General features: G+C 42.9%; 1 protein-coding gene across 5 annotated transcripts in view; it reads left to right on the forward strand.

Annotated features, from left to right (window-relative positions):
* The window catches only part of HERC1 (HECT and RLD domain containing E3 ubiquitin protein ligase family member 1), a 3,987,333-nt gene that overhangs the window by 2,685,549 nt on the left and 1,277,105 nt on the right, over positions 1 to 24,679 (forward strand). For all 5 annotated transcript variants that reach the window (XM_044077739.1, XM_044077741.1, XM_044077740.1 and 2 more), the window contains exons 49-50: positions 2,390 to 2,657; positions 23,516 to 23,729. In XM_044077739.1, the coding sequence (XP_043933674.1) occupies positions 2,390 to 2,657; positions 23,516 to 23,729 (482 nt within the window). The remainder of the gene's footprint in view (positions 1 to 2,389; positions 2,658 to 23,515; positions 23,730 to 24,679) is intronic.

Genomic DNA, 24,679 nt, shown 5'->3' on the forward strand with positions numbered 1-24,679 from the left:
GATATGTTTTTATATTTTTATATATATGTGTATGTATATGGATATATACATACATATTTTTACCTTTTTTCACAAGGAACTTTTTTTAGAGAATAAGCAGTTTTTAGAAAAAGATTCTTTGTAAATTATTTGAAGGTAAAGAATGTCTAGATATAGACAAATGTGTTTTAAATATAAATATTTATAGAATGTATATGTGTTTTAAATAGATATTGCTAACTGTTTTTTTAAAATATAGTGATTTAAATATGTGATTGATGGTTGTTTTTGTTAGGCTGGCTGAATCATGGAGCCCAGATATAGACCTGTTTGCCTCCCCCCAGAACTACCAATTTGACAAATTTTGCACAAGGACTTCCCACAAACAAGCCTGGAAAGTGGTCGCTCTGTCCTTCTGCTGGAAGTCTATGCCTTCCCCACTCTGCCTCTGCTCTCCAAAGTATAACTAAAAATCAATCAGGTCAAACCAAGGATGATTTTGATTGCTCCAGACTGGCCACGCCAACACTGATACCCCCTCCTGCGCAGTGTGTCACGGTTACCCCCATGGCACCTGCCTCAGACTCCTTCACTGTTGTCTCAGCAGGAGAACAGGATTCTACACCCTTAGCTAACACTGAACCTTGCAGCCTGGGTAATTACATAGTCTTTCCTTTACCATCCCTCAGTAAACCTGTGATGTATATCATTTTAGAGGCAAGGAGGCCTAGTACTAGAAAATCTTTTGCTGAAAAATGGAAAAGATTCTGTACCTGGAACCAATCTCAAAGGATGAGTACAGCAGCGCCCAATTTACCTCAGATTTTACAATACTTAACTGAGATGCTTCACAAGGGCTTGTCTTTTTCCTCCTTTAAAATCCACGTCTCAACCATTTCAGCTCATTGTAACACAGAACCTCCCCTCTTCTCTCATCCACTGCTCAAGCAGTTCCTCAGAGGGGCCAAAAATTTTTGACTTCCCAGGAGAGCTCCAACCTCAGCCTGGGACTTTAACTTTGTTTCGGAGAAACTCACGCTACCTCCTTTAGAGCCAGCTGCAACTGCAGACTTAAAATTTTTTTCTTGGATAACAGCTTTTCTTTTAGCAATCACTTCAGCTAGAAGGGTATCTGAATTACAGGCCCTTATGGCAGTGGAGCCTTTCATCATCTTTCATGCGGATAGGGTGTCCCTCAGAACCAATCCATCCTTCATGCTCAAGGTGGTATCCAGTGTGGCTCTTAATTGGTCTATTCATTTGCCAACCTTCTTTCCCAATCCACAGAACAAAGGGGAATGGATACTGCATTCCTCAGATGTGCACAGACAACTTAGATTCTACTTGGACAGGACTAAACCCCAAAGGAAATCTGAACAACTGCTGGTGGCATTTGCTGCAGGGGCAGAGGGGAAGGCCATTTCAAAGCAAACCATTTCTAAATGGATAGGCCATTGCATTCATTTCTGCTATATGCACCGTGGAAAACCTGTCCCCCAGGGGATTAGACCTCACTCCACCAGCACTGCATCTACCTCTACAGCCTTTCTCAGAGGCATCCCTACCAGGGACATCCTAGAAGCTGCTACCTGGAGTTCTGTTCACCAAGCATTACCATTTGCCAATTTTCTCTAAATCTAGAGCTGGCTTTGCCACTGCAGTCTTGCAGGGCCTTACAGCTGGTTCTAATGCTGTCTAAATTCCTCCTCCCAACCGTAGCTTTGGAAATCTACCCAAATGTAATGACTGCAACAGTGAAACACGAAGAACATAGTACAGTTGTGTACACTTACTATAAATGTAGATGTTCGAGTGTATTCACTGTTGCAGTCCTGGTTACCCTCCCTCCAGCCCCCTAACTTCTTTTGGCTATACCTCTACTTTCCTTTACTATGCTTACAAGCCTTTTTGGTGTATTTGCTTTTTTGTTGTAGGTATATCTTTGTAATTTTATATTTAATTGCTTTCCATTAATGGGGCTCCTGACATCTGGGGCAAGAAAAACTGATGTAATGACATCTGCTGCATGTTTTATACCCCTGACGACCTGACGTCATGGAAGGAGGGACAGCAACCGACGCAGGACCCAAGACTTTGTTAATCAGGCTGACTGAGGGCTACCTGCAAGCAGATAACCCAAATGTAATGACTGCAACAGTGAATACACTCGAACATCTACATTTATGGTAAGTGTACACAACTGTACTTTTTGTTCATACCATTTTTTTTTATGGCACACCATTAGATGAACTCATAGTACTAGTACTGTGTTGCTTAAAACAATAGGAAGATGAGGGGGATTCTTCAGTAGTTGTTGCTTTGAGCTTGTTTTGAACCACGTTTTGAAGTGACATGCAAATATTGGTTACAAATATTAATACTTTTAGTACATATGTTTATTCTCTTTCAGTGGTTCTAGCTGCAGCCTCGCAGCTGGTCTGGAGTCCCTGGGCTTAACGGATATTAGAACACTGGTTCGGCTTATGTGTCTGGCAGCTGCAGGCAGAGCAGGCCTTTCTACTAGTCCAGCTGCTGCCCTGAGTTCTGCAACACGTTCACGTGTTCACAGCAAGACAAGCAAACCAATTTCATGCCTGGCATACCTAAGTACAGCAGTCGGTTGCTTAGCTTCCAACAGTTCAAGTGCTGCAAAACTTCTTGTTCAGTTGTGCACGCAGGTAAGGCTGGTTTATATTTTACTATAAATTAAGTTCTGCATTTGTTTCTGGTATTAGTAATCCATAAGTGTGATGTCAGGAACCCTTCTTCCTGGGTTTTAGGCTTGAGGCTAATCCTTTTGACTGACCAGAAGTTGACATCTGTTTTTTTGGCTGATATCATGCTTTGGGACTGAACCAAGGCTAGGAAGCCTATACCATGACTTAATATGTAAGACATGTGTAACTTAGTCACCTGCTAGTTTATTTTTGCCTCTTGCACTGTTCAAATGTTGATCTTTGGATGCATTCCTAAAAGTTCTTTCAAATGTCCTTCTGTTCTGAGTTCTTTCTGATATTTGGATACTTACCCAAGTCCTATACCTGGTAACAGAAGGAATTACATTGTGAGATTGGCAGGAGGGTCCCTGTTTTGGCCTGAGGGGGAAAAACATAATGTGAGAGTGTTCAATCTCGCCGTTTGTTCTTACACACGGGTTCGGAGCCGATCCTTGGTTCCGAGTCGGCCACATAGCAAAGCTCAGCATCTCAGAGAAGCTCGAGACCAGGCTATATCCCACAATCCTCCCTGCCATTACCCAAATCTAGTTTACCGCTGCAACAGATCACATCGAGGAGAGCTCGGACCAGAGAGATTTTTGTTATATTACAGATAAGATTCTTATCTTTCTTGTTTAAAAAGTTCTTAAAGTTCTTAAAGTTAGTTTTTGATATAGTGCTAGTGTGTGTGTGTGTGTGTGTGTGTGTGTGTGTGTGTGTGCTATTATAGTTAATCCTGTAATATTCTTATAGGTTCCCTTTTTGTGGCCTACCTCCTTTTTCCCACTTTATAGAGCAATACTTCTTCATATATATATATATATATATATATATATATATATATATATATATATATATAAATATTTACTTAGTAGTTATTAGTTATTGTAGTTAGTGGTTTAAAATTTTTCCTAGTAGAGTGTCTTACTTCTACCGGTTATGTCAGAGAAAGCCAAATCCGGCTTTAAAAGATGTCAGTGTGGACAGAAAATGTCCATCACTGACAACCACGCTTCCTCCGTTTACTGTCTTGGCCCTCTCCACCTACAAGAGGATTGCTCTATATGCCATTCCTTTAGCGGGAGGGTCATGACAGATAGACGCAGGAAACTTATAGATAGGGGACTACTTAAGCCTGCCTTCCAGGAGGCTTTGGACAAATCGGACCAGGCTTCTAAGTCCTCGAAGGGGTCGAAGATGTCGGAGCCCATGTTATCGGCTCAGAGTTCATCTTCGAAGGTTCGTTCGCCGGTTCCACAGACTTCGGGGCCGAGCGTCGAACGTTTGTCTTTCACTGAGCCCCAGGTCTTGGAACCGGTGTCGGAGCTACCGCCACCGTCCATTCTTCGGTCGGTGCCATCTTAGGCCCCTTCGACCCGATCTTCCAGACCGTTATCCGATACAGATGTGGATCGTGTTGTGCAGAAACTCATGGAGAATACGGCCCTTTCCAAGTTGATTGTAGTTTCCTCCCAATTGGTGTCGAAACTAGAAGGCCTCCCTATATCTCCAACAGGTCCTCCTTCGAGACCCATCCAGTCTTCGGAGCCGGGAGAGGATGAGCCGATGATAGTGGAGCCCTCGGTGCCGAAACCGTCCGTTGCACGATCGACACCATTGACTTCGACTCCTTCAGAACCTGTAGGTGAGTCGCGGAGCCTACGATCTCTCCTCTGTTCCGGGACTGAGAGTCATACCGACCTTTTGGTGCTGACTCTCCCTCTTGGGGCCTCGGCGCAGATTGGCTCGGCTCTGTCCTCGGGGTTGGGGCCCACAGCCCCCATGTCTGGGATGCTTCCATGTTCTTCGGAACCGGAGGAGTCCTCGGCCCGGGGTTCAGGGGCTTTTGACCTTATGAGAAAGGTTTTGTCTGCACAGACAACCACTTCATCGGAGGCGTCTTCTCCCTTCCCTAAGGGGCCGCTTTCTGTTTCTGCCCCCACGACCCATCCAAAGCGTAGAGCACCATTGCCTCAGCCACCCCCAGAGGGTGCCCCCTGTTCCTCGGAGGCCTAACCGGAAGCCCCCTCTGGTGAGGTCCCGAGGAAAAGGCTGTGCAAGAGGAGGCACTTAGATTCCCCAGCAGGAATCTCTAACATCTGACACTGACTTGGATGAGGCAGAGGGGTCCCCAAGATCCCCCTCTGAGGATGTCTCATTTGCGGACATCTTGGAGATCTTAAAACAGAGGGGTGATTGGCAGTCCCTAGCCCCCACTGAGGATGAGTCGGTGCTGCTGAAGGCTTTTGGGGCTCAACCTTCTACCTCCTGGGTTACTCCGCCCTTCGATGAGTTAATGGATTTGATTGCTCGAAGAGCATGGGAGACACCGGACACAGTGGAACCGGTCCCTTGAAAACCGAACAAATTTATCACCGCCCCCCCCCCAGGACAAGGTTTATTTCACCAAGGGAGTTCCGGTCGACGCTATGGTGTTGGCGGCAGCCACTAAAAAGGAGATGTCTGAGTCTTCCTCTTCTGTTCATCCTCCTAATAAGGATTCTAGGACAATGGACAGATATGGGAAGCGCGTTTTTAGTTCAGCGACTTTTTCCATGCGTTCGCTAAACTATTTGACACATTTTACACGTCTTCAGAGGGATCTCATCAAGGAGCTGGGAGATGCCCTCCAGGGTAACACAGATGCTGCTGTTTCAGATAAGGTAACAGCACAGCTTAACACCCTTACCTCCATAGTGAACTCATCCATGAGGCACATCTCGTATGCGGCTGAAGGATCGAGTAGAGCTGCAGCTTCAGCGATTGCTCTACGAAGACAATCCTGGATGCGGCTGTGCTCATTTGCAGAAGCCTTCAAGTCTTCCTTCGCCAACGCCCCCTTTGATGGTGCCACTCTCTTTGGGCCCAAAGTGAAGGAGACACTAACTCGGTGTGAGCAAGAAGGAAAGACTCTGTCTGCTGTCGGAGTCCGTTTTTCCGCTCCAACTAGACCGTATCCCGTACGTCCGTAAAACTCAGGGATCTTTCCAGGTCACACAGAGTGATGCCCCCTCCAGAGGCAGAGGGGGGGGGTAGAAATGGAAGACGTCGCCCCGGCGGCAGAGGAGGGTCCGCAAAACCAAGGCGACAAGGATTCCGTCCCTGGTAAGCCTTTCCAGCACTCCTGAACGGAGGCCCGACTGTCCTGCTCTGGAGGCAGTCGGGGGTCGCTTGGCTTTACACCCACAGGCCTGGCTAACTCTTACCTCTGACTCTTGGGTAAAAAGCATTGTAACCAGAGGATACAAAATCCCCTTCATATCAACTCCACCCCAACAAAGAAGGTTTCCAGATGTGCCACCCCATCTGCGAGGCCCAGCAGCAATAGAAATTTCAAAGCTGCTCGAAAAAAGAGTCATCCAACCAGTCCCGGCGGACCAAAGAGGATCCGGAACTTACTCAAGGTTCTTTTTAGTTCCAAAAAAGACAGGGGACTGGAGACCGATTTTGGATCTCAGCAATCTCAACACCTTCGTGAAGAAGGAAAAGTTCCGGATGGTCACGCTTCAATCGATCCTTCCATTTTTACAGAAGGACGACTGGATGTGCTCGATAGATCTCAAGGACGCGTACTACCACATCAAAATGGCCAGACCATCCAGAGATCACCTGCGCTTTCGGCTGGGAGCCAGTCACTTTCAATTTCGAGCCCTGTCCTTTGGGCTCACCTCAGCCCCCAGGGTATTCACCAAATGCACGGCAGTGGTAGCGTCTCACTTGAGACGTCTAGAATTCCGGGTGTTTCCCTATCTGGACGACTGGCTCCTCACCGCCACCACCGAGCGTCGCCTCATACAAGCCAGAGACTACACAGTCGACCTTTGTTCCCACCTAGGGATTTCCATAAACTTCGAAAAATCTGCCTTATTGCCCTCACAGCATATTTCATTCATCGGAGCAGACCTAGTTACACGTTTAACACTGGTAAAGCTCCCTCCAATAAGGACTTCATCCCTCAAGGAACAGGTTCTTCTTCTACTGCAAAGCAGGAAAGCCCCGGCCAAACTAGTGTTGAAGGTTTTGGGACTCATGGCAGCATCCCTGATTGCATTTCCTATGGGAAGATTGCACATGAGGCTCCTCCAATGGCTGCTGTTCACGCAGTGGTCGTTCCAGCAGTTACCCCTAGCGCACGAGATTCTGATAACAGATTCTTGCAAATGAGACCTCTCATGGTGGGTGTACAGTCAGGATCTCACTATGGGTCGTCCATTTGTTCTACCCAATCCGACGACCACGATAACCACGGACGCTTCTCTGATAGGGTGGGGGGGACTATTTCAGGGAAGAACAGTCCAAAGGGAATGGTCCAACATGGAGTACAATCTGCACATAAATGTTCTGGAAATGAGGGCGGTGTTCCTGGCGTTGCAACACTTTCAAACCCTCCTACCTCTAGGAACAGTAGCAGTTCAGACAGACAACATGTCTGTAGGTCTGGTACATAAACAAACAGGGGGGAACCAGATCTTACCCATTATGCAGAGAGGCCATGAGAATTTGGCAATGGGCAGAGTCCACGGGTCGCTTTCTGATAGCAATGCACATCCCGGGGTCATCCAGCGTCATTGCGGACAGGTTGAACAGAGCCATCCTGTTACCTCACGAGTGGTCCCTCAATCCACAGGTGGCAGAAAGGATTTTCCGCAGATGGGGCCAGCCTTGCTGCGATCTATTTGCTCCCCCAATGAATGCCAAATGTAGAAGCTATTTTGCCCTTCTACCCCCTCCGGGGGATGTCCCCAGAAACGCACTGATACACGATTGGCCCCAGGGTCTCCTATATGCATTTCCACCTACCTCCTTGATTCCCAAATTTCTTCAGAAAGCCAGGAACCTGGAAAGGACAGTTATACTCATAGCCCCATTCTGGCCTCGACAAATATGGTTTCCCTTTCTTCGAGCCCATCAAACAGAGGAACCGTGGATCCTGGACCCAGTACCAGATCTACTGACCCATTCGTCGGGAGTTCCTCACCCGTCTCTTCTATCCCTCAAACTAGCAGCTTGGCTGCTCCACTTCCCTGCCTAGCCAGGTCTGATCTACTTTCTTCGGCAGTTCAACGCATTCTGGTTGCCTCTCTTAAAGCTTCCGCTACAAAACACTACAGGAGTAAATGGAAACGCTTTGTATACTGGGCATCTAGCCAACACTTGGACCCCCTGGTAGCTCCTTTACATAAAGTTCTAGAATTTCTATCTATCCTCTTTCACAAAGGAGCCTCTACTTCCACACTAAGAGTACAGTTGGCGGCCATATCCAACTTCCATGTTGGTGAGTACAGTTCTCCCATTATGTCCCACAGGCTTTGTAAGGCTTTTATGAAAGGAACCTTCCATCTTCGTCCGCCCGTCAGAGACCCTTTATTCCCATGGAATTTAAATTTATTATTGTCACAACTAATGTTGCCACCCTTTGAACCAGCCTCGTCTTGCCTCCTGAAGTTCTTGTCATGGAAGATGCTTTTTCTCATAGCTGTTACTTCAGCTCGAAGAGTATCAGAGCTGCAAGCACTATCAGTCAGGCCGCCTTACTTAATTTTCCACCCAGATAGAGTCTCCTTGCGAACAAATCCATCTTTCCTTCCTAAGGTATGTTCTGTCACGAATATTAACCAGTCCATAGAACTCCCTACTTTTTTCAAGAACCATACCAGCAAGTTGGAGTATATGCTGCACAAGTTGGATGTCCACAGACAGCTAAGATTTTATTTGGATAGGACTAAAGATTGCAGGAAAACAGATCAGCTTTTTGTCGCGTTTGCAGACAATAAAAAGGACATGGCAGTTACAAAACGTACATTATCTAAATGGCTTACTGATTGTATAGCTTTTGTATATTTTAAGTCTAATCAGGTCTTGCCTGCCAAACCTAAGGGCCATTCTACCAGATCCGTTTCCACTTCTTTGGCTCATGCAGCTCGTCTGCCTTTGGACACGATTTGTGCAGCAGCCACGTGGTCTAAACCACATACTTTCATCGCTCATTATAGGGTTGACAAAGCCTCCAAAGACAGGACATCTTTTGTTTCCACTGTGCTTAGGAACATTCTTCCATGAGTCACTTGGGGTGACGGAGCTAGGGACGCTACCCGTGTGTAAGAACAAATGGTGAGATTGAAAACTCTCACATAAAGAAGTTATGTTCTTACCATAACGTTCCATGTGGAGTGTTCATCTCGCCTTTGTTCTTACATTCCCTCCCTTCCCTCCCTCACGTGTTTGGAAGAACGGGTAGGACTAGAGTCTGGTCGAAATGCCTTAAACCCTTCCGGGTATATTGTTTCTTGCCTCATGGGGTATATTTCACTACCCTTAGTTAATTTGTTAAGTGAGAGAGTGTCTCTGAGTTCTGTGGCAGTGTGTAGCCCTAGCACCTGAGGTTTTTGGTTATTGGTCTGGTTTACTCGCAAACTAGATCTGAGTAATGGCAGGGAGGATTGTGGGATATAGCCTGGTCTTGAGCTTCTCTGAGATGCAGAGCTTTGCTATGCGGCCGACTTGGAGCTGAGGATCGGCTCCGAACCTGTGTGTAAGAACAAAGGCGAGATGAACACTCCACATGGAACGTTATGGTAAGAACATAACTTCTTTTTTTCTTCACTGGGGGCTTAGTCTGAAGGATTTGTTCATTCCTAGTAATACTTTTTTTTAAGCAGTCTTCCAGTTTAGGATGGAATCCCTGTTTATTAGGCATTTTGAGTTTGTCTTGATTCATTTAATGGCAGTAGACTAGAGGCCTGGGAGGAGTACTCAAATGGATTTTATTATGGGGAATATGTCTTAGGGAGCTTGTGCCATCCATCCCTCATTTAATTGTCTGTGGTCTGGTCCATCTAGCTTGATCTCAGGGAGCATCTCCTTCAGGTTGTATGATTTTTAAATTGTGATGCTTATGGATTAGGGTTCTTCTCCTGAGACTTCCCACCCTCATACTCTAGAGAGCTTGTCTGTTTTTGCCAAAGAGGAACTGTAGTAATCCCATACCAACATCTATGAATCAAATGATTATATAACTTCTGTCTTGATTATTGGTGGGAATTTGAGTGTGGGTTCTCACTCTTAAGGACGTCTCTACAATGCCAGCTCCAGGTCTTATATAAGCCTCTCACCCTCATATGTCACCTTCAGCATATTTGCAGATTTAATGAGGTCTCACTGTGTTCACTACTTGGTTTGCACTTAACAAATGTTCATGCAGTCCCATGTTCAGTGTTTTTTGAAGACATTGGCCAACCCTCCCTGTAGGCGACCCCCAAAAAAAGGATACAGTAGTGGTGAGAATATTGCAACTGGGAATATGAAGAGTTTATGAGCTGTCCTTTTCTATGATGTTGTCCTCCTACCTTAGGTGACCTCATGTTTGGACATTCTTTACAGGTCATAAGGGCTAGCTTGCTTTATCTTTTCATCCTTCTAGTTCAGGTGCCTCGCTTGCAGAATATGGAACCATCGGTGCCGCCAACACCAGTCATATGCCTCTCATTTTGTACTTGCACAAAACAGTGTGGCTAAAGTTGATTTCCATTGGATTAATACAAAATACAGCACCTTGTAATGAATCGCCAGGTCAGTAGAAAACCTTGATACAGTTTTTTTGCTGACAGAGGTTATCCCAGGGAAATGATTATACGGTCTTGTGAGCAGGTCCTTGATGGTTGGGGGTCTAGGTACGTACCACTTTTAGGTAACCCCTTGGAACAGCTTAGGTTACATGAAGATAGTAGGTCCTTTGTACAATCTATGGTACTAACTTATGGGGATATAAGTAGTAAAATGAGACACATCCTGGACAAGAACTGGGTAATATTTAGGGGTAATAATGAGAGTTTTGAAAGTGTTGGTAATAACCCTTGATTTGTATATAGAACCGATTTCAATTTAAAATATTTACTTGAATACCCAAGAATCCCTGTTAATTTGAGTTTAAAGGGAACTACCAAATGTGGTTCATGCAGTTATTGTGGGTACATTCTAGAGGGAAGTAACATTTGGGTTGGTGACCCCCTTAATAATTTCAGGTTAGCCACTGGGAACTGAAGTTCAAAAGGGTTGGTATACATTGCTGTCTGTGTAGGATGTCAACAATTTTATATAGGAAAGACTGAGAGACCCTTTCATAAACATATATATATATACATATATATATATATATGTATATATATATATATATATATATATATATATATATATATATATATGCACCTTTATGCAATTAGGGTTAAAAATGACAGCAATGGTTTAAGTAGGCATTTGGAAAATTCTCCTTGTCCAGACTTTTGTTTTGGCATATTACAGATTGTGAAGCAAGACATTAAGGGTGGACATTGGCAGTATAAACTGGAGACAATAGAGTTTTTGTGGCAATTGAGATTAAATGCCACTGTATGTCCAGGAATTAATGACTGTTGTTGCTTAATGCCAATTTTAAAATACAAAGCTACTATTTTATAGTTATGTGTAGGATATGTTTTTAAAGTTTCAACTACTGAGTGTTGTATGTGATGATGTCATGTATTATTCATCATGCTTTTAATTGGTGGGAGGACTCTCTTAAAAAGTATTTAATTAGTTAACATTGGTAACTTGCTCTGATGAAGTCCTGATTTTTCAGGACAAAAGCACTTGACTGGAGTTTTCTGTTGTGTGGTTTTATGTAAATGCCTTTAGATTATTAAACAGAGTTTTCTACAGACTTGCTTAGCAATTCATTACCAGGTGCTATATTTTATTTTTGTTGGGTTACACCTCGTTTAGCACACTGCAGTTTTATTCCATTGGACTAATCTCAGGCTGTGTTTTTTTGACTCCTCCTTTAGTGGGAAGTGCTCTTTGGCAGGTCTCAAACTATGTGGTAGATGGCATCCTGAAAAGGAAGCAGTTCCCCTCCTTATTGAAGTGGTATTTTCTTCCTGTTTTTAATCCCCTGTTGTACCACTGAGAAGAAGAGGCTTCATGACTTCAAGGACAAGGTCAAATATTCTTTTGTATTCCCTCTGTACCACTTGGAAGCACCCAAGAATTGTCTCTGTAGGCTGAAACTCTCTGTTTGGTCTTCTGATTCAACAAAGAAATTTACCATCTCCTGTGGCAGAGTTAGGAAGGTTGTTTCCCATGTGGCATGGTACCCTGAAAATGAAAAAAAAAATCATGAGGTTGGATTTCTCACAGGTTTAACTTGGTGAGCTTGATACTGCATCAAGTTTGCCATTTTGGACTCAGGTTCCCTGTTTCCTTGCATCCTCTTCTTACTAGCTAGTATTCAAGTCAGGCAAAGATCACTCAAGGAAGATCATTGGGGCTTAGATGTAATTGGGAAACAGAGTTTCTAACTTTGCCAGTTGATTTCTCAAAGATTCTGCTTCAAGAATTATGAATTCCCTTCCTGTATTCCCTGTGTTACTTATGTGGTGCTTTGCTATAAAGGTATGCTGAGTTCCAGTTGGTGGAGAAGGACAACCTAGATATAAATCTTCTGAGAGTCCTCTCATGGTTCACCTGATAATGTAAGAATGTATATATTTTATATATTTTCTGCTGCTTTAGCTTGTATTACTGTTATCTTCTAGCAGAATGTTAAAAGATGAACACTTGGACACAGAAATAAAGAACAAGGTCTTCATTAGGGCTTGAAAAGCAGACTTAATAAATGGACCCTTTGTTGCCTTCTGTGCAGGTAAGGCATTGTGTATTCTTGAGTTTTAATGCTCTGAGTGGGATTTTTGGAATTTTCAAGTTCAGGTTTGTCCACCCACTTCAGGAGTGCATTTCCCGTATCTCTCTGCCACTCACATTTTTAGCATTTTTCCGTTGATTGGAGAGCAAACAACTCTGTGTCATCATGTTTCTTATTTTAAAACAGCTTTAAAAGTAGCATGCAGAGTTGAGTTTTTTTAGGCTGAGTTAATGCCTCCCCCTTCACCTGACAGTAAACATGGGTCTGTTTCTGAATTTGTTCCACTTTTGGCTACTGAAGGTGTGCATCCTTGTTTGTGCCACACTACTGATTTTTTGGCTGTTATGGTTGGTACTGTTGGGATCAGATGTCAGTAGATCAGGTGTCATTCATTAGTAGACTGAATATTGCGAGGAGAAGCCCCAATACCTAGTCACCTGAGAATCAACCTTCCATGTCTCTGGTATTGTACTTTCGGATATCTGACTCTTCCATTTTCACTGATTATTAAAGTATTCTCATTAGTGGTTTAATGTGGGTCAGAAAAAAGTTACATTGTTTAAAGCTGAACTGAAAACTCCAAGCTGAGTGTCTGTTGCTTCCCAAAAAAAAGTCCTTAGTTTCAGAAGAAAATTATGATTTGGCCTACTCATATCAAATGTCCTTACTGGTGGAATACAACATTGATGATGATTATGAGGTTTCTGTCTTACTGGGCTTCCCTTCTGAAGATGCATCATTTGGGAAATCCCTTAATTTGATGAAATGCCACCTCTTGCTGTCTGCATATAAAGTATTCCTGAAAATAATTTTAAAAGTCTTCTGAAAATATAGCAACTTCATGTAGCAGCCATCTCTCCTGTATAGTATATATATATATATATATATATATAGTATATTATTATATAGTATATTATGCAGCCCGTTGTTCGATTAGAATTTTTTTTTTCTTTCATTGCTTTCCCATAATACTGACTACTTTTGCAGGATACTCAGTTTTTTCCTCCAAAACCATATCTGTCATGTAATTTTGTATAGTTTTGTTTTGCTATTGATACCCAATGGCTGTGCTTCACAGTATTCTAAGAGCCAGAAAAGTCTCAGGAGTGAAGAATGCTCTGTATTGTTGTAGTGATTCAGATGCTGTTGGTACAATAATCTGCCCCAGTAAACTTAAACTACTGTTTCACTTTTATGCCAAAGTCCAAAAATAAACTTCAAAATATTAGTTCCTCTGGCATATGAAGATTCTCGTGTTGTAAAAGTAAAAAACCACGCGCAGCAACAGCTATTAAACAGGCGGACAGGCAGACCATACGCGCGCCTTCCAGCAGCAGTAGAAATAGTAGCAACTGATGCGTCAAGTCGTGATGTAGCGCAGGACGGGCGTGAAATCTGGCAGACAAACAGGCCAAACATGGGATGCTAATACAGGTCTTTCTTGTATAATTTAAAAAAATAAATATATGTTGATTTAACATGAGTGCAGCTAAAAAAAGAAAGATTGAGGATGAATGTCGTGCTTTCAATGACGAATGGACTGCTAAATACTGCTTCACGAAAGTTGGAAGCAAAGCAGTCTGCTTGCTGTGCCGTGAGAGTGTGAGCGTCTTTAAAGAGTACAACTTAAAACGACACCACCAAACAAAACATTTGGATTTCGGACACAATTTAACGAACGAAGACAGAAAAAAGAAATGCCAGGAGCTAGTTAACAATTTAAAGAAGCAACAAAATGTTTTCGTCAAACAGTCTTTAATACAAGATGCTGCAACCGAAGCCAGTTTGGTACTGTCCCATAAGATTGTAAAACGGAACAAGCCTTTTTCTGACGGCGAGTTCATCAAGGAATGCTTGTCAGTTGCAGCAAACATTATGTGTCCAGAACAGAAACAAAAATTTGACAGCATTTCGTTATCAAGAAGAACTGTAGTCAGACGTGTTGAAAAGATAAGTGACAATTTGATGCACCAACTTCAAGATGCAAGCAAAGATTTTTTGTGGGACTCTCTTGCATTGGACGAAAGTACAGATGTACAAGACACAGCAGAATTGTTGGTATTTATACGAGGAATAAACACTCGTTTCGAGCTTACCGAAGAATTACTTGGTATTGAGTCACTAAAAGATACGACCACAGGCAAGGATTTATTCAATGCTGTTGAGAACTGTGTTGAAAAAAATGGGTTGGTGTGGAACAAGATGGCAAGTGTAACAACCGATGGAGCCCGTGCTTTAACTGGGAAAAATGTGGGTTTGGTAACTTTGATGAATAATAGAATTAAACAAGAACATCCCGGTCATACACTCTTACCTCTCCATTGTGTCATCCATCAGGAAAGTCTATGTAAGGGTGCGTTGAATATCAAGCATATTATTGATCCAGTTGTCAGTGTGATAAACCTCATCAGAGCCAGGGCACTTAACCACAGGCAGTTCAAGGCATTGCTTGAAGATTTAGAAACTGAACATTCTGATGTTATCTACCACAGCAGTGTCCGCTGGCTGAGTCTGGGAAGGATATTGAGACGAGTGTGGGATCTCAAGGATGAAATAGTTATGTTCCTGGAGATGAAAGGTATTGATTGCGACTTTGTTATTAACATTGTTAACGATGAGTGGAAATCAGACTTCATGTTTGCCATTGACATTATGGAAAAGTTGAATGAATTGAATGTCAAACTTCAGGGCAATAGCTTGTTTGCACATGAAATGTACGTGCATGTTAAATCATTTCAAGCAAAACTCTCCCTCTTCTCCAGGCAAGCAGGTGAAAGAAGCTTTTGCCATTTCCCTTTGTTGAAACAAAAAACCATTTCAATTGAAATGACTAACAAGTACAAGGCTCAGTTAGATGCCTTGGCTGTGGAATTTGCAAAGAGGTTCCAAGACTTCAAGAATTTGGAACCACTTTTTAATATGCTCAGTTCGCCATTTAGTGCAGAAGCTGATTCAGCCCCAGAGGATATACAGTTGGAACTGCTTGATTTACAAGCAGATAATGACCTGAAGGAGAAGTTCAAGTCAGGTGACTCAGGTCATCTGCTTGAGTTTTATGGATCTTTGCCAGCAGCAGCTTTTCCACACTTAAAAACCTTTGCTGCCAAACTTTTGTCACTATTTGGATCAACATACATCTGTGAGCAAGCTTTTTCTTGTCTGAACATAAACAAGTCGAAGAACAGATCGATGATGACTGACTGCAATTTGCATGCAGTCATGCGAATCACAACCAGTAAACTGGTTCCACAGTTCAAGAATATTATTCAAAATTGTGAACAGTTACATACTTCTCATTAGTTATAATGGTATGTAATCTGTGGTTACATGCTATGTAAATAAAGTTCATTCTTCTTCATAATTATTATGAATAGTAACAGTAAACTTTTGTTGAAACCAATTATTGACTATAGTTCACTAGTAAACTCATATTGCCAAATTAAAAACTGTTTCAATTGGTATTTTTAAATTTAACGTGCATGTGCAATACAGTGTGAAAGTGAAATAAAATGACAAATATAAGGTTATTATCTTTAATTCATATATTTACATATTGAAGTAGTATAGTAGACAAAATACATATGTGGCCCCCAATAACAATAATTTTTAAAATGTGGCCCTCCATAAACAATGTTTGCCCACCTCTGCATTAGAAGGTTGTAAGAGATGAAGGATACTATTTCTGCAGAAAGCTAATGGAAGTCTGACTGCTCTTGTTGCTTTGCAAACATTAAAGGCTTCCCTCTGTCAAATTGCCTGGAAATCAAGTTACTTCTTTGCAAGACTCTAACAAGTTGCCTCTTGACAGCCTGCCAAAATGCGGTTTATAGGTCTTTGGTTATTTTAATCACGTCTCTGAGCTGGTGCCAGCCTTGGGGACTGTTAATGTATTTATTATCAGTGTACCAGAGTTTGTTTGTGTAGTCTCAGGTCTTGCCAGTTTTTTATTTGGTGTTCTTGGCTTCCTGAATTTATCTATTGATGCCACTCATAGTGGCCTCTGGGAGTATTACAGGCAGCAGATTATTTACTAGCTCAAGGCTGAACCAGTGGAATAGTTTTAATAGGTCATAGGTTTAGGGGAACAAACTATAGGGCAGTTGGCTGTCAAGCTTAATACCCAGATTCCATTTTGCAACTTGGCATGTGGTCTGTTTATATCCTGTTCATCCCTGAAGGTATGACTTGAAGAGTTGAGTTTAACTAAGAAGGGGTATTTTTCCATAGGCTTTGGAGCCTTGGAGATATAAAGTTGTCATGTTTCATAATGCAGTTAATAGTAATTTTAATAAGGTTAAGTGTCTTATGTTTAGGTTACCAGGGATAGGTGATAGGCTGAGCAAAGGATTTTAATAGTGAGGGTGGTCATTTAATGCTCTTTATGTCAGCATTGGTCTCCTCAATTAAGACAGTAAGATAGAAGAGGAGTTCCTAAAGCGTTTCACTACAAGTAATTCTCTTTGTAATTAATCTGTGTGCCTTCTCCTGTGCCAGATGGTGTGTGAGTAGGTTACAGAATAAGATATAAGCATTCTGTAACTGGGCTGGTAACAGCTATACAAAGGAGTGATATGTACCTCTTTGGCATGGCTTTCTTCCCCATGGAGGATCCGAGGAGCAACGGTGTACTTTGTGGATAGTAGTATTTGCATGTGTATCAGATGGAAGGTCATTGTTTTCAAGGGCTCCGAGGTATTTCACTGTTTTGCCACCACAGTAATGTATAGCGTCTGTTGAGGGAGTGCCTGCATGGTCATTTCTACAGCAGCATTTCTGTGTAATGTTGTATGTTGTTTGAAGGTAGGTGGGGTTCAGTGGGTTAAGGATAGTCCTTCCAAGTCTGCAGTTTTCTTTTTTGATGAGCCACGTAGAGGAATCAGTTTTGACATCAGAGAAAAACATGGCAAAATGAAGTGGCCTGATGACGAAACCTTGAGGAACTTTACCATTTATGGGATGCTGAATGTAAAAGTCATCCTATTCTTACCTGTTGATTATGAGCACATAGCAGTTCTGTACTGTAGTTGTTAAGACTTCATTTACCTTCACATCCCTGAGTTTGTGTAGTGTCAAATGCTTTAGCTGGATTTTGGTAAGCTGCATGGACAGCTAAACCTTAACCAAGGCAGTAGTTGTAAGCTCAAAGAATTGAGGTTCAGCATACAATACCTACCTTTGAGAAAACCTTACTAGGTTCGCTCATGGAGAAGATTGCCTTTGTCTGACTGATTAATATCCATGATGAGTCTTTCCAAAGGTGATGAGTTACTGTAAAGGCATAAGGAAAATCAATCTTCTGTTGCTGTGGTTAGTTCATCAAACAGTTGTTCTTTCCATTTTACATAAAAGGGATGCAGAATGTGCTTGGATATTTATATTGTAGCCATGTGCATGAGGCATTGTTCACTGCTTAGACTTAAATACCTGCTTTACCTAGACATGTCTATCAGAAGTTCTAGTTTTTATGAGATCCTAGTATTGCACATGATGTTCTTCGTGTATCACTGTTGCAGTCATTACATTTGGGTAATCTGCTGGCAGGTTGCCCTCAGTCGGCCTGAATTCCAAAGTCTTGGGTCCTGCGTCGGTTGCTGTCCTCTCTTCCATGACGTCAGGTCGTCAGGGGTATAAAACATGCAGCCGATGCCATTTTCTTTAGTCTTTCTTGCCGTGCGGTACCCGAAGCAGAAGCATTTCGCAAGTGCCGGTCGGCCGACTACTGAAATATTCGCATTTGAGTTTCAGAACCGAAGTCTTCACTAAAGCTAAGTACCCCGTTGGGGAAACTTTTTTCTTGCTTTTTACCGATGTCAGAAAAAGTTAATAATTGTATTACTTGTGGGAAGCAAACACCTCATAAGGATTTCCATTTGTACTGTATTCCTTGCCTAGGCCCTAATCACAACATGCCTGGCTGTCTGTTTTGTGCTAGATTTAACCAACGCACTATTAAACGTCTGTATATTTTTGCATCCAAGTATTTTGGAAACAGATTTAACTAACCAGAAATGTCGTCGGATAGCAATCCGACTAGCGGAGTACATATAAAAAGCAAAGAAAAGGACAGAGAAAGGCAGTCGAGATCCAAATCCGATGAAGCTTCTCCTAAGCCAGTCGCCGGTTCGCCGGTACTCAGTGAGATGCTTTCGCAGCCCCTGATACCCGCTACCTTCGAGTCGCAGGCCTCTACTGACATGCATGTGGAGTCCGGCATGCGCAAGATACTTAAGGTATTGGACCGACGGATGTATCTCCCTCGGTTGGGTCCGGAGCCGCTGAGCAGGCACTGGCTTCTGAGGGTGTATTCAGACCTCAACATTTTTATATCAAACCGATGAAAGCTGCAAAACCAAAGGCAAAGACGCCTTCTGAAACTAAAAAAACGACGCCTGAGCCACGTGCACAGGCCTCTATGCCTAAAAAACAGATGATCAAAATGGCTAAAGACCTTATTACCTTGATCAGGGATACCCATCCCCCTCCAGATAAGAGGCCTAGGCAAGACACTGACTGAATCTTCAGATCAGGTTTCTATTTCTTCTGATTCCTCTTCTGATCAGGAATTATCTTTACCTCCCTATGAGGATTCTAATTTTAAGGAGTCTATTTCATCTGCATCTTCTCCTGAGGATTATTCATTTGGAGAAACATTGCATACTTTGAGGGAGCATTTTCACTAGGAGAGTCAAGACTTCTCAGAATCAAAAAAAGAGGCTCAGGGATTTCCTCCTTCTCCCTCAGCACAAGCCTTTAGCCATTCCCCCTGTTTTAGACATTGTGGATGATGTGTTTTCGGAGTCAAGCCTGACCCCTGACTCCTTACCTCCGGCTCCCAGTAAGCCTGACAGGTATTACAGGGTCCCTGACTCACATCAATTTTTATTTAGAAACCCTGCTGCTGATCCTGAAACTATTTCACAGGGCCCAAAGGGAGTTAAGGCCTCAACAGCAAAAAAACCCTACCCCCCCTCCGACAGAGTCAGGGGCACTGGACAGATGGGGAAAAAAGGTTTATACATCTGCAACCTTGGAAATAGGGGCCTTAAACTGTCAATTTCATATGCTTAAGTACCAACAACATGTTATGGGATTGCTGAAACAGAAAATGATGTTGATTTCAGAATGTGCAGAAAATAAGGAATTTCAGGAATTATTGCATGCAGCTGAACAAGTTGGAAAGCATACTTTGCAATGCGGTTTTGATTCTTTAGAGGCCTCCTGCAGGGCTGCAGTTACTGGATCTGTGATTAGGAGGCATGCCTGGTTAAAGGAACAAAATTTGCCTGATCATGTTAAAGCTAAATTGCTAGATGCACCTTTACAGCATGATTCTCTGTTTGGTATTAAGGGAGAAGAGGTTTTAAAGAAAATGGAAGACAAAGCTAAATATATGCAAACTGTTAAAGATTTCTTACAAGTGCAGCCACCTAGATTCAGTAGACACTGGCCTACAAAAAACTGGTCCTTTCCCGTGTGAGACAGAGCTCAAAGGGGCAAATACAGACGCCCTAAGGGTTCCAGGTACCAGGCTCAAGACTCATACTGGTCAAAGCAATGGGGCGCATCTACTTCCAAATCTGGAGGAGATAAAGCGCAAACCTACAGAAAACAATCCCAATGACTTCCCTCTACCTACACCAAGCACTTATCTTTTGGCAGCACCCATAGGGGGAAAATTAGCACTTTTTGCTCAAAACTGGCATGTAATAACCCAGGACAAATGGGTACTAAACATCGTATCACAGAGATACAGATTCCATTTCCACACTCTTCCTATGACATATGGTTGGCCAGATCTGCCAAAAAATCAATGGGCAGAGGCACGGAAACAAGTTACGTCCCTCATAAATATGGGGGCCATTCAGACAGTACCAGAACAGGAAAAAGGTCAAGGTTTTTACTCAAGACTGTTCTTAGTACCCAGAAAGGACAAGGCTTGGTGGCCAATACTGGATTTATCGATTTTGAACACATACCTGGACATCCCAAAATTCAAAATGCTCACTTTGCAACAGCTTCTGCCCATGTTGGACAAGAATGCTTGGCTGGTGACTAGACCTAAAGAAAGCAAACCCGCATGTCCCAGTAAGACAGTCATGCAGAAGATACCTCAGATTCAAGGCTGGCTTAATGCATTACCAATTCTCTGCACTGCCCTTTGGCTTATCTACTGTGCCCAGGGTCTTTACAAAGTGCCTGGCACCAGTAATTGCATTTTGCAGACAAAGAAGTATTCAAATATATCCTTGGACGACTGTCTCATTCAAGCGGAGAACAAGGACACACTCTTCTACGACACCTGGCGTTTGTAAAAAGGCTTCTAACATGCCTAGGGTACACAATAAACAAAAATAAATCACAACTGGTACCCTCTCAAAAGATAACATTCCTGGGTGCAAGCTTGAATACAACTGCCCGGATGGCATACCTCACGCCAGACAAGCAAAGGCAACTGACTACTTACTTCAAACTGGCAACAAAAACCCAGTCTTCTGCAAGACAAATTCTGCAGGCTGTGGGCTTCATGGCATCCTGCATCCTGCTAATTCCATATGCAAGACTGCATATGAGGAAACTTCAATGGTGCCTAAAAAGTTTATGGAGTCAACATTCACACAGTCAGGAAACTGATTCCTCTCATTCCCTGCCTGCAACAGGAGTTTCTATGGTGTGCAAAGGCCTGTCACCAAAACATGGGACGGCCCTTCACTCTACCCCCTGCCAGCCAAACCTTAACAACAGATGCATCAGATTATGCCTGGGGGCCCACATGGCAGGAAGATGCATTCAGGGCATATGGGCACCAAATCAAATGCATCTACATATCAACCAGAAAGAGATGCTAGCTGTTCAAAATGCCCTAACAGCCTTCAAGGACTTACTTCATCCAGGACAACTACTGATAAAGACGGACAATACCACAGTCATGTGGTATATAAACAAGCAAGGGGGCACACACACATACCTCCTTTGCAGATTAGCCATGGCACTCTGGGATACAGCTTTGACCTACCAAACAAATCTTCAAGCTCAATTCCTGCCAGGAAAACAAAACACTCTGGCGGACGATTTAAGCAGAAACCTTATGGATCCTCACGATTGGAAACTAAATCCACAGGTCTTCAGCATGATAGCAGAGAAATGGGGGAGCCCAGACAATTTGCCTCTCCTCAAAATTATCAATTGAAAAGATTCTGGAGAAGGACTTATAACAGACAAGCATGGAAAGTGGACGCCCTGTCCTTCAATTGGAAAAACCTGTCAGTTTACGCCTTTCCTCCTCTGCCTCTTCTACCCAAGGTCCTCCTAAAAGTCAGACAAGAGAAGCCAAAGATGATATTAATTGCCCCGGACTGGCCCCGCCAATACTGGTACCCAATCCTAAGGAACTTGTCTCAATACCCAGCTTGGACCTTGCCTCAGAAACCACAACTACTGTCCCAGCAAAACAATCAGATCCTGCACAATCAACTACAGACTCTGAACCTGGCAGCATGGCTAATCCTGTAATCATACAGACGACACCTCTCAGTAAAGCTGTGATGGATGTCATTTTGGAAGCCAGAAGGCCTAGTACTAGAAAATCTTATGCTGACAAATGGAAGAGATTCTGTGCTTGGAATCAAGCACAAGGAACTGATACAGCAGAACCACATATTCCTCACATATTATAATACTTAACTGAGATGCTTGACAAAGGCCTACCTTTATCATCAATCAAAATCCATGCCTCTGCCATTTCGGCTCATTACAATACAGAGCCACCAGTCTTTTCTCACCCTTTACTAAAGCAGTATCTTAGAGGAGCAAAAAATGTAAGGCCTTCTAGAAGATCACCATTATCTGCATGGGACCTCAATTATGTGTTGGAAAAGCTCACCCTGCCTCCATTTGAACCAGCTGCTACCGCTGATATAAAGTTCTTATCATGGAAGACAGCTCTGCTACTAGCGATTACTTCAGCAAGGAGAGTTTCAGAGCTGCAGGCCCTCATGGCTGTAGAACATTTTATCATATTTTACCCAGACAGGGTGTGTCTGAGGACAAATCCTACTTTTATGCCTAAGGTCGTTTCCAGTGTGGCTCATAACCAAACAATTCATCTGCCAACTTTTTATCCAAATCCGCAGAACAAAGAGGAGAGAATTCTGCATTCCTTGGACGTACACAGACAGCTAAAATTCTACTTGAGCAGGACTAAAGCTCTAAGAAAAACTGAGCAATTACTAGTGTCATATGCTGCAGGATCAAAGCAGACAGTTTCAAAGTGGATAAGCCATTGCATCCGTTTCTGCTGCTTACACCATGGCAAACCTGTGCCCAAGGGCATTAGGTCTCACTCCACCAGGGCTGCAGCTACTTCAGCAGCCTTTCTCAGAGGAGTACGAACCAAGGACATTCTAGAGGCTGCTACTTGGAGTTCTGTTCACACCTTTACAAAGCATTACCATTTGCCTCTCTACTTTAAGTCCAGGGCAGGCTTTGCCACTGCAGTGCTGCAGGGCCTTATAGCCTCACCTAATGCTGTTTAGCTCCAGCCGCCCAACCATAGCTTTGGGATTCTACCCAAATGTAATGACTGCAACAGTGAAACACGAAGAACATAGTACAGTTGTGTACGCTTACCATAAATGTAGATGTTCGAGTGTATTCACTGTTGCAGTCCAGGTTACCCTCCCGCTATTCCCCTGTCATTCTACAGTTTATCTTTCCTTCTCTATCTTCTACAACCTATGTGGTGTATTTGCTTGTAGATGAAGGTAAAGTTTATATTGGTGCATGTATATATATATATATATATATATATATAGATATAGATATATATATAAATTTAGAATATTGCTACCTTTTTGGGGACACCTGACATCAGGGGCAAGAAAAACTAAAGAAAATGGCGTCGGCTGCATGTTTTATACCCTTGACGACCTGACGTCATGGAAGAGAGGACAGCAACCGATTAAGGACCCAAGACTTTGGAATTCAGGCTGACTGAGGGCAACCTGCCAGCAGATTACCCAAATGTAATGACTGCAGCAGTGAATACACTCAAAACATCTACATTTATGGTAAGTGTACACAGCTGTACTGTACTTTGTGTACATTATATGCACTGCTAATGTCTAAGTCTTTTCTTCTGTTTCAGAATTTAATCTCAGCCGCCACTGGAATGAATTTGACAACAGTAGATGATCCCATGCAGAGAAAATTTCTTCCTAGTTTCCTGAGGGGCATTGCTGAAGAAAATAAACTTGTGACATCTCCTAATTTTGTGGTAACACAGGCACTTGTTGCACTGTTAGCTGATAAAGGAGCTAAATTAAGACCAAGTTGTGAGAAGGCAGAAGCAGAAAGGAGAGGTAAAGTCTTGGGGATTTTTATGATGTCAAATAATTCTGTCTAATGATAGCATCTCTGTCAAAAAAATGATTTTAAAGCAAGACTCGCATTGGTTGCCATAGCTTTATCCTGTGTATGTTTGTTTGTGTAGTTGTTTTGCCAGGTTATATTGGATGTGTTGCTTGGGTGATGTAGAGGGATAAGGCCTTGACTACAGATCAGTTGACTCGGGTTTAATTAGTGGCTTGGGCGGCTGACGGAGCAGCAAGGAAGGTATTGGTGTTACTATCCCCAGAGGAAGGGCAGTCTCAAAGGCATTCCCCACACAATCCCTCATCGAGGCTGGGGGTGTGTGAAGAAGGGGGGGGGGTCAATGCCCAATATAGGGATTAGGGCAGGGTCGTTGAATGAGCTGCTATAGAGGTGGTGCAGTACATCAGCATGTCCCCCACATTCCCATCCTTTGGATGTTATCAAGAGACTGTGTGTGTGTGTGGGGGGGGGGGGGGGTAGACCATAACTCAAAAAATCCTCCTAGCAGATTTTGAGATAGCCACACCCTCCAGGATACCCTTAGGTCCTGTGCCAGCCCCGACTCATAAGGAGTAAAGTCTGGAGGGTGTTGTTGAAGGCTGTTAGAAATGGCAATGGATTTGGGACACTGGAGTAGGGAGCCATGGGATGACATAGTGGGGAACCAACCCCCCACAAAAAAAATATATATTTGTTAGATGTGTTTTTTAATTGGATAGGTAGTGGATCCATGAATGTTAAGCCGAACTGCACACACTTGTTCTGTTTTTTCCCTCTGCCTTAGTCTTTACTGGGTTAGTAATACGAGTCCATAATTTATTAAACATTTTTTACTGAGTTAGTAATATGATCCTACAGTTTTCATTTGTATTTCCTTCACCATTAATCGCACTGTTCCACAATTGTTATAAACTGCACAGCCAGCATTTTTTTAATA

This window comes from Protopterus annectens, chromosome 7.part0 (genome assembly GCF_019279795.1).
Source record: "Protopterus annectens isolate FY-2018-M chromosome 7.part0, PAN1.0, whole genome shotgun sequence".
NCBI lineage: Eukaryota > Metazoa > Chordata > Ceratodontiformes > Protopteridae > Protopterus > Protopterus annectens.